The 15,504-nt window shown below is 38.4% G+C and overlaps 1 protein-coding gene across 1 annotated transcript; it reads right to left on the bottom strand.

Annotated features, from left to right (window-relative positions):
• Positions 1-6,114: 6,114 nt before the first annotated feature.
• On the bottom strand, positions 6,115-12,686 carry foxa1 (forkhead box A1). The gene is made up of 2 exons (XM_047392970.1): positions 12,462-12,686; positions 6,115-10,270 (listed from the first exon to the last, which is right to left on the bottom strand). The coding sequence occupies exons 1-2, from the start codon at positions 12,525-12,527 to the stop codon at positions 9,101-9,103; spliced, it is 1,236 nt and encodes a 411-aa protein (XP_047248926.1). The 5' UTR covers positions 12,528-12,686; the 3' UTR covers positions 6,115-9,100.
• Between the last annotated feature and the right edge of the window lie 2,818 nt (positions 12,687-15,504).

Below are 15,504 nucleotides of genomic sequence, written 5' to 3'. Positions count from 1 at the left end.
CATTGCAGTGGTTGTCCATCTTTGTAACTGCTGTCACTTCTTGCTGGCATAAAGTTGTGACGAATGTCAATAGAAAGTGACGTCAGAGTCACATTAAATCCGCCTTGGTTGTTCACACTGGAGTCACACTGAAAAAGATTAGATACGAGTTGGATTCAGGATTTGGAAGTGGCTTAAATCTGATTTTAAAAATCACATATGGGCCAGATCTTAGCATTCACACTTGTTCTAAATAGTCTGACCTGGTCACTTGACACCAAAATAATCAGATATGGGCCACAATTGCCTGTAGTGTGAACGGGGCCAAACTCAAGTCAGGGTACCACTGTTTGCATAAACATTTTTAATTATGTATGAAAAAAAACATGAAGAAGCCTATTCCAGAATATAAAAAGATGCTGCATTTCTTTAACCTGAGCTGTTTCTTTAACCTGAGCTGATCCTCTGCAAGAAGACTCAAATGTTGTTCCAGTACCAATGATAACCCTAACCCTGGGGGTGGGGGTGCAAAGTAAGTAGCAGTGCTATGGTTCTGATTCTGGACCTCAGTTCAGTGAAGTGTTTTACCTCACTCATTACGACCAATCAGAATGCTAACTGAAGAGTGCTGTAGCCACAGTTCTGGCTCAGGTGATGTGTGCCTGGAGGTCTGACCATCCATCCATTCCAACTGATGCTGTGGTTTCAGCTTGGGCAGTGATGAAGACACCAAGAATCAATGATTTCATGTAGATGATTAAATTATTTAACAAATTATATCTTTTGCCTGTATCCCATAAATATGTCCTGTTACCCAAAAGATTTTTCCTGTTAAACAGTTTAATGCTACTGTCTAACCAGCAAGAGAGAAATCAATGAGTTTTTCTTTTCTCTGATTTTGATTTGCTGCCATATATTTGCTAAATGAATCCATAAAACATAATTGGAAGCTGCTTGAATTTTGTATCTTCAGAAAGTCATTTAGTTCAGATCTCTACTTAACAAACCAAACAGATCCAGATTAAATCTAGTTATTTCAGTGCTGTTTTTTAGACAGATTCAGATTACAAAACAGAAACAGAGACTTATTTCATCAGAAATACCACTCATGTGTTTCTTAGCACAATGGAAGAGAGTTGTGAACTTGAAGGAAACTGATGCAAGACTTTCAGATTTGTTTTACAAACAAAAATTTGAAAAATGGGGTGTGCATTTATATTCCGCCTCCTATACGCTGATATCCCTATATAAAATCCAGTCAATCAACGGCCCTCGGAAATTACCTAATTAGTAACTTCTGACAACTTATTGAAATAGAGACCCCTGTGTGCAGCTTAATCTCAGTACATAATTGTTAAGCTGGGCACACAGACAGGACGGGCAGCTGTCACTGCAGTGGTACTTCTAGAAGGTTTTGACTCAAAGGAGTCTAAAAGTAAATGCACAGCTGTTTTTAGTCTACCGGTAAAAAGTGATGGTCAAACGTTAATGACAACATCGGAAAACCAAGAAACACTGCAGCTAATCAGTGTGAACAGTGTCTGATTATTAGTGCTAAATGTTTGATGACAGATAAGTTTTTAAGCTGCAGTATTTGCTGTTTTAACAGTCACCTAGTTTAAAAAGTGATTTAGTTCAACCCCTTTAATGACTTCTCTTCCCTAAACTGAACCAGAATGACCAGTGAGACTGCCAATTACACATCCATCCCCTCCCCCCCAGGACCACCAACCTCCCGGCTGATCCATATTAGCACCTCACAAAGCTCTAATAAACTTCCTCTGAATTATTTTAATGGAAAAGCTGGGGCTCTCTCGCTCCCTCACTCTTCTCATCTCTCTGATTCTGAAGGGGATTTCTTTGCTCTTTTCGTTGACCGAGCACAATTGTGTTATTGGAGATAATTAATTCCAATCCCCATCAAAAGGCCTTAGTGGCCCTGGGGCCCCTGTTCTTGGCTTTCTAGTGGGTCAATGAAAGACATGGGGAAGAAAGAGGCTGAAGGCCGCCGTATTGTAGCCGACATTTTCCTCCATAAGGAGTGAGCGGAGAGAAAAGAGGCTGAGGGCTATAGTGAAATGATGGTGGGGGCCCTGGGGCCTGCCGCTGCTGACACTGCCCTCACCGCCGTCAATATGTCCTGAGCGGCCCTGGCTTCGGCCCATGGCCCACAGAGAACATATGGCTCGTATTACAACAGCAGACTGGGTGGCAGAGGATCAGCAATACAAGCACCTATTCTCAGATCAGAACCTCAGAGCCACACAGAACGCCATAAATGCTGCAGAAATGGACCAAGTCGACTATCTATCAGACTCCTATGCAGCTCAGATATCATGTCCACTTATGTTAGGGTTCTAAAAAGCCTAAGTAAGGAAGCTCTATAGGCCTGCTTCTAGTAACTAAGATTTGAAAAAATTAACTAAAAACTACATCCTGCTTTTAGTTAGAAAATCAGTATTTTATGCTTTTCCTTTTTAATTGTGGTGCTCTCGCTTTGGCTTGGGAGAGATGTTATTTTATCCTAGAGATGAAACATGTTTTCCTCTCTCCCATCCTGATCCCAGTTAGCTATAAACCTGTTCATTGTGTGGAAGACGTTTTCAGGCAGCTCTTAAGGCTTAATGTTCTCTCTGGCTGTTCTGCTCCTTCTTATTTGATCTGCTTAGGGACAAATTTAAAAAAACAAAGTGCCCACACTTAGTACTCAAATGGATGTGCCATATGCAAGCAGCTCAAGTTTAACTTCAATGTATGATTTAATTATTTGAGAAGATCAGTTTTTACAGCAAGACTTTTAAATAGCTTCTATAATGTTTCCTCTAAAACAACCTGTGTTTTACAGTGGCAACTTAGATTAAGTTAGATAGATTTGATCAAACTTCCTCTTTCTTTGGTCATTTTTTATGCAGTTTTACAAGATAAAAACACAAAATAAAAAGCAAAAATAAAAAAAACTGACAAAAACCTGAGCAGGAGTTAAATGAATGAATTACATAAATAAAACTGAAATAAAAACTAAAATGTTTGCTTTAGAACATGCATGAATCTGAGCTGAAATCGAAGATGACTAAATTATAAGATTATATGATTTAACGTATAAATTATACAGATAAGACCACATATTGTCATAGGATCCAGCAATGGATCAGTACATCTCTGTAGTTGCTACCTATTCTTGCAGTGTTGACCCATGCTAAACAGAGCCTGAAACAGGGCTGGAAGTAAAGAGCTTCATCTTGAGTAAATTACATTCAAACACAGTATTTTATAAAGTATTACAACGCCGCCTCTAATATTTTAATGTGACTCTCAGTTGTGAAGTCTGCCAAATCAAATTTATGATGCTTGAATTAAAAAGACGCTGCATGTTTTAGTGCTTCCCTACATATTATTTTTATTATTATTATTATTATTAGTAGTAGTAGTATTGTTGTTGTTGTTATCATCATTATTTAGTTCACTTCCTTTTTATTTATATAGCCAACAAATTTTGTGCCAGTTCATATCCAAGTTGCAATTTAATTCAGTCAAGCCAATTAATTTCCATTACATTTAATCACCTACTCTCATTTATGCAGTCCAATACTCCCAGTTATAATACAGCCAGTTATTATTATTATTCATATTATTGTTGCAGTTATTATTATTAATTTGGAATTTCTGCTGAAGCATCCTCTCTGATTAGGTCAACATTAGCCCCGTGGTTTGCGCGCTCCCGACGTATCTGCCTCGGTTCGTGTGCGCTTTGGGCTACTTTGTGTGCGGATAATTAGCGGATAATTCCTGGATCATTAGAGCCCTTTCTGCGGCTCGGCGGTGAAAGTGTGTGAGACAGCCTCAGATCAAAGTGAAATCTGTCGGGATGTGTTCAGGTTCACGGAGCTGCGGCGGAGGTTAAGGCCGACAGCGAGCCGTGAAATCCAGCGAGGCCGCACGGAGCACCGCCTTCTCCGGCTTCATTCACAGGCGGGAAGCTCCTGACCTGCGAGTCGATGTAATGCATGAACTTCCAAACATTATGAAAACATAAAATAAATTAAAATAAAAGACGAGCAAATCTCCAGAAATACATAGTCTCGTATTTTCTTTTCAACAAATACACAGGTATATACAAGTCATATATCCCCCCCAATGAATAAATCAAAAACTTAAAATGAATGAATTAATAAATAAAAAAACAATGAAATAATCCCTTTGGAGTCGTGTCCCATTAACAACAAATGACCAACTGTTGGCCATTCTAACAAAGAAGCGCTCGGACTTTTAAAGCCATGAATTCTCGGTTCCTTATTTAGACTCTAAATGAGCTCCTCTGGTTGACCGTCATCCTCCACCATCCTCTGGTGGAGGCAGATGGCCGCTTCTCAGCCCGCTTGGATTGTTCACACTGAAAAACTGAATATATCTGGATCTGGAAAGATCATTAAAATTTAGACTATAAAAGGGAAATTTAGAGGGAACTAAATATTATCCATTATAATTCTAAAAATGTAATCGGTTATATTACATTTTAAAGGTGATGTTTTTACGTTTTAACAGCATGAAGTTTGGGTAAGAAATACTGTTAAAATATTTCGACTACAATTGAAGTTAAGAAGTTGGTTCTGTAACTGGTTTTCTTTTCTATGTGTGGATTCCTCAAATGGTAAGGCTGATCCAGCTTACATTATAAACACATATAAACTAAAGAAGTGTTATAAGAATTGCGGTTGTGAAAGTTTCTGTGTTGGACCAGAACTTTATGTTTGGAACCAGCTTTTTTATTTTGGTTTTGGATGTGGGTTGTGGGTGATATGGCTCAGCTCCCAGTGTGCCCTTCAGCCCAGACAGGTTTCTGTTGCTTATTATCATGTCATCATCAGTGGAGGTTGCCAGTTGTATTATGCAGCGCAAAACATAGAAGCTTTATTCTAGTCGTGAAAAAGTGCTTTAAGGATATGATTACCTTAAATCTATTCTAATCTGAATGGGGAATTTTTAAAACCCCAAAATAAAACAAAATTGTATGTTTTCTCTGCAATATGGTTAATATTTCTTTTTGTCTCACTCCCGTGTGTATCATGCATAGAAGATGGGGCTAGTCCAGGCTGGCGACAGCAGTACCGCTGAACCCAAACTGCCAATGGACAGCAAATCTTTACCCTGGTTGTCAGGGAACCGGTTGAGATAAAATAAATTTAAACGACTATTTCAGTCTTGTTTTATGCTTTGATCAAAATTCAGTTCTTACTTTTGTTTCTTTTTAACACGAAGAAGAAATTGTTTGAGCAAACAGATCTTAAATATAACTTATGATATAAGTTAGAATTTCCCTAATTTTGTTCAGCAAATTTATTTTGAAAAGTGGAATTTCACACATTTATTTAAATGTCTTTTAGCTGTTAAACTTTTATGATTTCTACCTAGAAATATGAAATAAAATCTACATTATCAAAGCACCATCACATTCCTTAGTTTCACATAATTTCACTGCTAATACATAGAATAACTGACAGAAAAAGATCAACCCAGTGTTTTAAATATAGTGTTGTATCTATTTTTAAATGACTGAATGTCTCTATTTGAAAAAAAACAAACTGACACATTAATGAAATATTTATTTTTTACTGAAACCTCTTAACTTACACTTTATCATATTAGTCAGAATATTAAGCTTGATACTATTTGATTCTATGTTTGAATTTTATTTTTACATAATCAAATAACAACAAATATTTTAAGGGATTTCTCAAGGACAAACCTGTCCAGTTCAAATGGACTCATACAGAATTCAATTTGGTCCACATTAAGTCCATAACAAAACAGATAGTCACAGTTGATCATACAAGGTTAAACGTTTTATATCTTAAGATATATAACTGGGTATGAACAGAACCTCTTTTCTTCTGGGAGGACCTTTGACTGTATAAACTGAACTGTGCTGAACTGAAATAGTATTCTTAGCTTATCAGTTTGGACATAAATTTGTAATCAAAGTTTAGAAACTCAAAATCATTTGTTTTCTATGAAAAATATGTTTCTCTGTAGTAAACCAGTATTTAAATTAATGAGCTCTAACTGGCAAAAAAAAAAAAAAACATAAATTCAAACATTCAGACTTACCTTAAGCAATTATCAGCCAAAAAGCAAGTGTTTTTTGTATTTGTTGGTTTTATTTGAAAATGACAGAATAAGTTAAGAACATGCAGTCAAAACCCAACGAAGACCAAAAACACAACTAGGAGCAGCAAGAAGGAGGGTAGGGGTTATAAAACAGGGTTTCTCTTACAAACTAAAAAAGGAGAGAATCCCACTCATGCATATGGAAATAATGTGGCTTGGACAGGAGGAGATTTTGTAGAGTCATCAAACACCGATTAAGGATCAAAGTTGTCATCTGCAGGTCAGTTCTGAACTATCATTCAGTTTAAAGTTGCCCCTACTGTACAGAATATAGGTCTGTGGCAGCACCTGAAAGCCAAGCTGTTGCTTCCTTCAGCTGGTAAAAAAACAGAGGGGAGGCATTTTTATACACACTGAGCCATTGAAGTAAGGTTGAGGAGGACTGTTTGTAGTTCTGCAGCAGCAGTATGGTATGTTCATCTGATGAGCCTTCAGTGTCAGAGTTCGCTCTCTGCTGGAGGCAGAGCAACACTCGAACACCTGAATATGCACATGATCAAAACCAGAGAAAATGACTCAGAGTAACAAACACCAGAGTATATGATAAGTGTCTTGTACTCTGTTGTTGTGACATTGCAGCTGGAAGGATTTTCTGCTTGTGAGACAGTTGGAGCGCTGCAGCAGTTCTGCTGGCTCTGCTGCGGCGTGCATGGAAACCGGTTTGATGGATTAGTCCCTCGGTTTTGGGTCAGTGACAGAAAAAAAACGAATTTTTAATGGAAAAATAATCTGGAACAAAAGTCTGTGTGGATGCCATGGAAATTAATACATACACTTAAACTATGAGTATTTGCAGTGAGCTGCAAAATGACCTCATGATTTAATTTACTTGTTTAAATAATACCAATTTACAACAAAATACATAATATCCTTTAATCTAATTTACACATGCCTGTCGTTTAACTAAACGATGACCTTAACTACCTAAAGGAAGATATTTACAAAGTATGTGTATACTCTGTATAAACTGATCAAATCCACTTCTTTCATGTGAACGAGCTTAATGAGTCATTTGACAAACAGAAAACTAATTGGTGTCTGATTCTTTCTGATAATCATGTCCAGGGTTGGAGTTTTGGTCATGTAGGACAAAGATGAGATATTTTTCACGTGTAACTGAGGCCTGCTTTTAGTTCACCGTAACAAAATTAGTCCATTTTCCACTAGCAAGAAAGAAAGTGGCCTATTACTGATCATTCATGCTCATCATTCATATCCCGTCTCCCCGTTTCTTTTTTTTTTTTTACACAAATTAACCCTTTAAATAAAACACTATTCATGTGTCCAGGGCTTCTCAGACTGAGGGCCATGACCCCACAGGAGGTCAGCAGAGATCCAAAGGAGGTCGTGGGAGAAATAAATCCTCATCACGCTCTACAGAAAAATATGGTTTCTGATCTTGGTTCTTGATCCCTTCTGTAAACAATGCCACAATAGCCACATTATCATATCCAGGTAACCTCTGGCTTTTGACTGGATGAACACAACCAGGACAGAAAGTGGAAGATTGATGCATTCTAGACCAGCAGAACTAAAGGGTTGGATAGCTGAGCCTGATTATATTTTAGTTTCTGCTCTTAGTTTTAACAGATCTGAGCCCTTAAGGGTCTTCATGTTTGAACTGGAAAAAATCTAACCTGCTTTTCAGCCTCACTCATTGACTTCCACTTTAGCAATATACAAATTCTTACAAATGCTAATGAAATTGATGAATTAATTATTTGAGGTTTGCATGGTTACATACCACATGCCAGTGAGCATAACCAACATGTATGTGTGAAGCTGCAGTGATACAGTGAAAAGAAGCACACCTTCCCTGTTTGCATGTTCATAACATTACAGTTAATTATCTAACACCTTTTTTTACTGCAATCATCATGTGAACTTAATAATTGCAGTCCAGAACTCTTTGAATATCTGTAGGACTAGTCATAATGATGAGGCACTGCAGAGCCTACCTCATACAGGCCATAACAAAAGTATGAAGCCATGTTCACAGATAATAAACATATCTGTGTATTCATACAATATTTGCTTGGTGCACATGAACACACCATCACTGGTTTATTTTAAATACTGTGTGTTGGTGTGTAGATTCTGTTTGATCCAATCACTGGTCTGCATTTGGTTCTATGCTACTATCAACAATGCAATGAAATAAAAAATGCCATGCTGTATTATCTTGTTGTCCATAATGGAAAACATGAACCCAGTCAGTTTTCAATCAAGGCTCAGATAAAAAGAGGAAGATAAGGAGCAGGGAAGATGTGATAATCTGAACTAGTATTTTTACCAATGTGTGTGGGCTTTTGTCTAAATCAGAGGAACTTCTGCAAAATTGGACTGTTTAACAAAGAAAACTATATTTTCATTCATTAAATGGCAGTTTACTATTTCAATGATACACTGAGTATGGAAGCTCAGCAGGAACAAACATGACAATGTTGATTGTGTTTTTTTAACCAGTCCAGACATTGTGTTTTGAAAAACAGCATGTCCCAAATAGAAAACCAAGCCATTCAAGTGTTGACTTCTATGCAGCAACAAATAACTAATTTGGCTAGAGGCCAAAATGATTAAAATTATCTGGTAGAAATAATCCATCAGTGGTTCAGAATTCTGATGTATATTTCAAATTGCCCAACATCAACAATTCCTGAAGATCCTGAGCCCACAGATTCTGGCCTGATTCAAGGCATTAATGAGACCAGTCAGACCAGCCTGCAGTAATGTTTTTAAAACCTTAAAGTATTTTTGTTTTGAAAGTATGAAAGAAGACCACAGACCTGGGGTCAATTTTAATTGGCTGAGGATTCATGTATTAGTGTTAGGGTTTGGTCACAGTGCGGGAGTTCACTTTATCTTACAGGTCAGCATCATCACTATCAGATAGGAAGTCCAGGACAGTTGCATGCAGAAGGTCCAAGTCCACACAGGAGGTGCACACATGCAGCAGCTACGACGAGCTATTCAGGAGCGGTCTGGGATACATCCCCTGGTAGTATGAGGCCTCAAGAGGCTCCATGGTCCTCCCTCCAAGACTGGATGCTCCCCCACCATTGTAAGAAGAGTACTGCAGCGCCTCATAGGCCTTCAGGTCCAGTTTGTGCTGCTGTTCCGAGGATGACATTAAGTTGTTGATGGAAAATGGATGGTTGAAAGAGTAGTGGGGATCTCCTTTGATATGCAGAGGAGTTTCGTGGATCATGGAGTGCGGGGGCAGTGACAAGGAAGACAGTAACTGAGAGCCGGAAACCTTCAGGTCTGACACCCCGCCAACACCTTCCCTCAGATCCAGGCCAGTGGGGGAGGCCGTCTGGCTGGAGGTGGGTACAGATGAGTCCAGAAGTCCACCAGCTTTGGTGGAATTACTGGCAGGAGAGGTACAACGGCCACCCCCTGCTCCCATATGTTCCTTCCTCCCATCTGGTTTCACTGTTGTTTTCTTCTCACATTTAAATCTCTTCTGACGTCGTAGATAGCAGCCATTCTCAAACATGTTACCAGAGTCTGGATGCAAGGTCCAATATGAACCTTTTCCCGGTTTGTCGGGCGAGCGGGAGACCTTGACAAAGCAGTCATTGAAGGACAGCGAGTGGCGGATAGAGTTCTGCCAGCGTTGCTGGTTTTGCCGATAATATGGGAACAGGTCCATGATCCACTGGTAGATCTCACTAAGTGTCAGCATCTTACTGGGCGCCTGCTGGATCGCCATAGTGATAAGTGAGATATAGGAATAGGGAGGCTTTGCATGTGGGTAGCTCCGTCTAAATGTCTTGTTGTCACGGCTTCGGTTCAGTCCACTGCTGCCATACGCCATGCCAGAGCCCATGTTGGGACTCATGCTTCCATACGGGTTCAGACCCAAGGAGGCCTGCTGGGCAGACACTGAGTTCATACTGGATGGGCTCAAAGCCCCACCCATGGATGCCACACCCCCACCTAAGCTTGACATAGGCGCTGGAGCAGAGCCCCCCATCCCCCCTACAGGGGAAGGACTGAGACCAGTACCGCTATACGACATGTTGAAGGAGCCTGATGTGGTACCGCTGCTAGACATGTAGCCAGACATGGATGCCATTCCAAGACCAGAACCCATCCCAGAACCTGCCATCGGAGAGTAGACCTGCAGGCAAAACAGACACAGCGCCAGTCAACTTTGATTTGAAGAAGTGAACAGAACTTTTAAACTCACGTATCATATGGTTCAGGTTGATATGGTTATACAGAACTGAAGGTCAATAATTGTAGCATCCACATTGAAATATCATCACTTGTTTTAAAAACTGGTCAAAGCCATCTGAAGGCAGATTATAATTTATTAACCCAGAATTACTCTGTGCAACACATTCTAGGCCAGCATGAGTTTCCTCAGATTTAGTCGGGTCATTAAACCAGGACCATTTGGACCCAATCAGATTTTCCCATTTCAAAAGTTTCTGCACCAACCACTGAAGTCCACACATTAGGTACCAAAGACAACTTTTTATGACTATTTCAGGTTGACCTCTTCCTGCCTTTATTTAGCCCAAATATATGCAGAAAAATTTTTAGCCCATAGGTCCCATCCAGATTTAGCGTGAACAAAGACGAAGACGGGCTTGTTTAGCCCATTTGTACAACATAAGCCACCTTTGTGTGGACGTCTTTTCACCTCCTGCTTTTCAGCCACATTTTCATTTTTTTACACAGAAGGCAGCATTGTCTTTTTTGTCTATACTCAATGAAAATTTGCTTTGGGGAATGAAAACCACCATAAACATGAATACTCCCTGAACCCGATCACAGGTATGTAAACAGCTCTTTCTGCTGGTGAAAACCAGATTTCATCAATGTCATGCAAATACAGCTCCTCCCCCAGTCCAAACACATGCATGTTAGGTTAGGTGGACAGTCTAATTTGTCCTTAGGTATGCTTGCATATGTCCAGTGCGTCAGTATGTTCTGTGTGTTGCCCTGTGATGGACTAGTGACCATGCAGCATGACCCCCGTGCCTGGCCTTCCGAGCGCTGGGTTTAAGGTAAACCCTAGACCCTTCTACCCTGAGCGGGATAAAGGTAAAGTGGGTGTATAAAATTAATGAACAACATTGGAATAGAACAAGACTGATTATTTTTCTTTATTTTGTAATCAGAAATCAGACATTAAAATTACTATAAACTTGTGGACAGTAACAGAAATATCTGTTTTTAGGAGCATTTTCATGTTCATTTTAATTTTTTGTCAGATCTTGACCTGACTCAATGACAAGAAACCTGTTTCTGAATTATTTTCTTATTGCTTCTATGTTTACATTATATACAATTGTTGTTTTATTTAAATTAGGAACTGTTCAATCAGGTGATGAAACAAGAAACAAACGTTCAATAATCAAACACAGTTCAACTGACCTTTTGACATACTGTTGTCTAGTTAGTCATTATTTTTAACGATGTTAAAATTAGTCTAGAATTAACAAACAATTACTCTTAACTTGAGATCGGTATATGAGCAGAGAGTAAAAGACAAAGGTTTAAGGTTTCAAGCAGATTAAGAAATCTTCTGACCTTACGAGTCTGAGGCTTGAACCAGAAATTTGTTCAGATCTTCAGGAAGAACGATCAAAAACGCGTTCATATTATTAATTAATGATTCAATAAGCAGTCCTGGATTTTTCCTCTTATTTGGAATTTCAAGCTACGATTAAAAAATAAAATTCGCCCAAATTAGATCATAATGTATTACAATAAGACTTAATTTGTTTTCTAAATTAAGAATACGTTTTGAAAAGTGTCATTATTACAAATTTTACTGAAATAATTATTTAGGTTACAATTAAGAAGAAACACAAAAAATCAACAGCAGCATTTTTACTTATTTTACTCTAACGTTGCTGTTTTTGTTTATTTATTTAATGTTTTACCAAAAAATAATTAAAAATTAAAACAGTGCGCGCTTTGCTGTAAAACATGGCTATTATCAGAATATTCGGATAGGTTTTATTCGAACTAATTATTAATTTAGAGTCACCTAAATTAAGACTCGGGAGATTCAAATAAAAATGCTTCAGATAATCAGACTTTTTGTTTCTTTCTAAAAGTTTGTTTTATCTGAATCTAAACCCCGCTTTTATTAACTGAATTCTGTAGTTTTTTTGTTTTGTTTTATTTTTTTTCTTTCTTAGTTTTTTATACAAAATAAATCAGGAAATTTTACAGGAGAAAAACATTTTTTTTTTTACTTGCGGCCATTTTTCGATCGTTTGGGTTAATCACGGGAGGATGCGGAGCGGCTGACCCAGCTCCAGCACCGCAAAAGCGGGCGGAGAGTGACCGACCTCCTCGCTGTAGTATCCGCTCCAGTCCGGAGCTTCGTGGCCTTCCATCTTCACCGTGCCCAGCATGACGGCAGCCCGCAGCCGGAACACGGACCCTGCTGCTCCCGCTCCGGGTGAACCTGTCCCGCTCCCTGTGTTTGAGCCTTCTGGTGCGGATAGAAGCGTCGAGTCGAGCCAAGTGGAGCGGAGTGAGGAGTAAAAAGGAGCAGGAAGAGGAAGAGGAGGAGGTGATGGTGACCTGCGGACTGATATGTTCCTCCTTCTCCTATAGGTTCAGCCTTCATCACCTCCCTCCTCTCACAACTTCTCATTTCTTCATTCGCTGAGCCTCACTTTGGATTCACACACAGACTGATCTGCTCCATTTCTGCTGCAGATAATCACTTTCCAGCCACAAAGACTGGGGTTCATGTCCATCTGGATCATCAGAAGATGAAAGGAGGTCTTTTTTCATCTGAACCTGCCGATCTTCTTCTAAAGGTTTACATTACTTCAAATGAAGAGAAAATTCAGATAGAAATTTACATTTAGAGCCCAATTTTATTCATGAATGACTACAGAGATGTTTATGGCTTCATGCACATTCAATTTGTTCTCATTCATTCAGGAAACATGTAGGGATTCCTTCATCTCCCCCTATTCTTTAGTTTAATTATTATTATTATTATTATTTTTATTACATTGTTTTAAATTCACGGGTTAAGCTGATTTTCTTTCATTGTACATTAAAAAAGTCAGAACTAAATAAAACTATGGTTTGATACATTTAAATTTTACAGCCAAGATCAGTCCAGATCAGATGTTATTTTTGTTGCATTTGCTTAAATATTTAGGACTTAATGCATTTCTGTGGTTTGCATCGTCTGAGCCGGTCCAAGGTTGTGTGAGGCCAGAAGATGAATTTTATTTGGGGCCCATCCTCGTAGCATCACTGACCCATCTGTTTATATTGTCCATGTCTTTTTTTAGCAATATAAAAAGTGGAGGATTTGGTTTGATGAAATTACTCATGATCTATTTACAAACAGTTACTCTACAGGGTTTTACAGAAACCAGCAGAATCACTGAAATTAGCTTTAAATTGTAAACCTGGTAATTATGAAGATCATATTTATTATCTTCATAATTACCAGGTACCGTGGTAATAATATACAACTGGTATACTATGGTAATAATATGCAAATTGTATATATATTTAATATGTCCTCTGTGCAAAGGCCTTAAGCTGTGGCAGAGTTTGCTTATACCTCGGGCCGGCTCTGTGTAGCGTTACTTTTGAGGCCAAGAACTTGATTATATTCAGTCTGACAAACAACAAAATATGCTGTAGTTTAATAAATCTCACATTTTCTCAGTTTGTCTTACAAAAAGTAATTAAGTTCAAAAACTAAATGAAAAAAGTTGCGTCACATTTGAAAACGAGAGTTTAATTCCTGATCAAACAGAGAGATCATTGTAAATAATAATCTTCTATAGGTTCATTTGTTACTTCAAAAAGAAACATGTGTGGCTGTGAGGATGGCTTTAGAAGCTGCAAAACATCTGATGATGCTAATGTCAGTTCTGAGCTTCACTTTCAACAGTTTGATCAGAAAGAGACGCAAACGTTTATCTTTATAAAATAAGTCACTGTTTAGGGCCCCAAGGCTAGCAGGGGGCCCCCAAGAGGACTTGATTTTTAATGCTGAAGTGGATCACTGAAGTTCACATTTGAAGTGGAATTCACAAAGAAGGAGCCTGGTGTTAAATTTTCTCCAATGTTTTCTGATTTATATCTAAAATGTTCAAATTTCATTTGACACTTGAAAGAATTGACAATTTTATCACTGATACAATTTAAAATCTTGATCATTTCATTGTTCTTTTAACAGCTCATCATGTTATACTACTGTTGTAGTGAATAATTGTTCTGCTGCTTGTCTGTGGTGGGGTCACATTTATGAACAGTGGAACTGTTTTCAAACTGATCTAAAATAAAACTTGTCAATTTATCATGACTGCTTGAAAATACAACAAATTAACTTTGAGCTCTTCTTCTGGAATCTGCTGAGTTTATGTTGATTTGCTCAACTGCCAGAGCAAAAGGCTGTATCAGAGAAAAATTGCTTTAGAGCTAACATATTTATTCAAACATTTATATAAGCTGACATTCCCGCCACCGCCAGGGAACTGATGGAATTTACTGCTAACTCACTTGTGATTTAAACATGGGTTAAATGCGCAATGTTCAAAAAAATAAAATAAATAAATATGGTGGATTAAAATGAGATGTTAAGGATGCTGTGGTAAATGGTAGGTGATTGTCTGCACTACAGGTGGCCCTCCCAAAATAACATTTGGTTTGGACCCCATACAACCTTGGGTCAGCTTTGTAAAACTGGGAACACATTCTCTCTGAGCTTCTTTAGCACAATTACTCACAGCTTTCTCAGCTGTCTTACTCAGAAACCCTCCAAGGAGGAATGAGGAACATTTTTAACAAATAGAAATAAATAAGAAGGAAGATCTGACTTAGTTTGTCTTCATTCAGTGCAGGTATTTAATTAGCTGGAAAAAACATATCTAAAAAGTATTTTTTTCTGATAAAATGAGACAATAACTAGTTGGGAAAATAGTTTAGAGGCTGGAATATTAATGACAATGATGAGTATTATTGCTGACAGATATATTTTGTCAACAATGTCTGGTACGTTTGCCGTTGGTCCTCTGGTTATACTGCAAGACAACCAGTTCCAGTCTGGTAGTTTAAAAAGCTGTTAATGAGGAAGTAACAGAGTAGAACAACCACTCACTATTCACCATTATCTCACTGGATTAACTGGATGAGTTGAAGGCTTAAAGGACACTCACACCAAAACACAGAGAGGGGGACGAAGGGGATGAGGACAACCAAAAGAGGAGAACAAAGGCTGCATAAAAGAAGTTTATTTCTGGGCATATTTACAAGCCCACCTGGCCTTCAGGCAGGAGTAGAGGATGTCTTGCTCATACTGGAGGTTGCTGTAAGTTACACATGTGAGATAAATCTGCTTTGTTGGTGACT

Source organism: Girardinichthys multiradiatus, chromosome 19, assembly GCF_021462225.1.
Source record: "Girardinichthys multiradiatus isolate DD_20200921_A chromosome 19, DD_fGirMul_XY1, whole genome shotgun sequence".
Taxonomy (NCBI): Eukaryota; Metazoa; Chordata; class Actinopteri; order Cyprinodontiformes; family Goodeidae; genus Girardinichthys; species Girardinichthys multiradiatus.
This window is presented reverse-complemented; position numbering and strand designations above follow the sequence as displayed.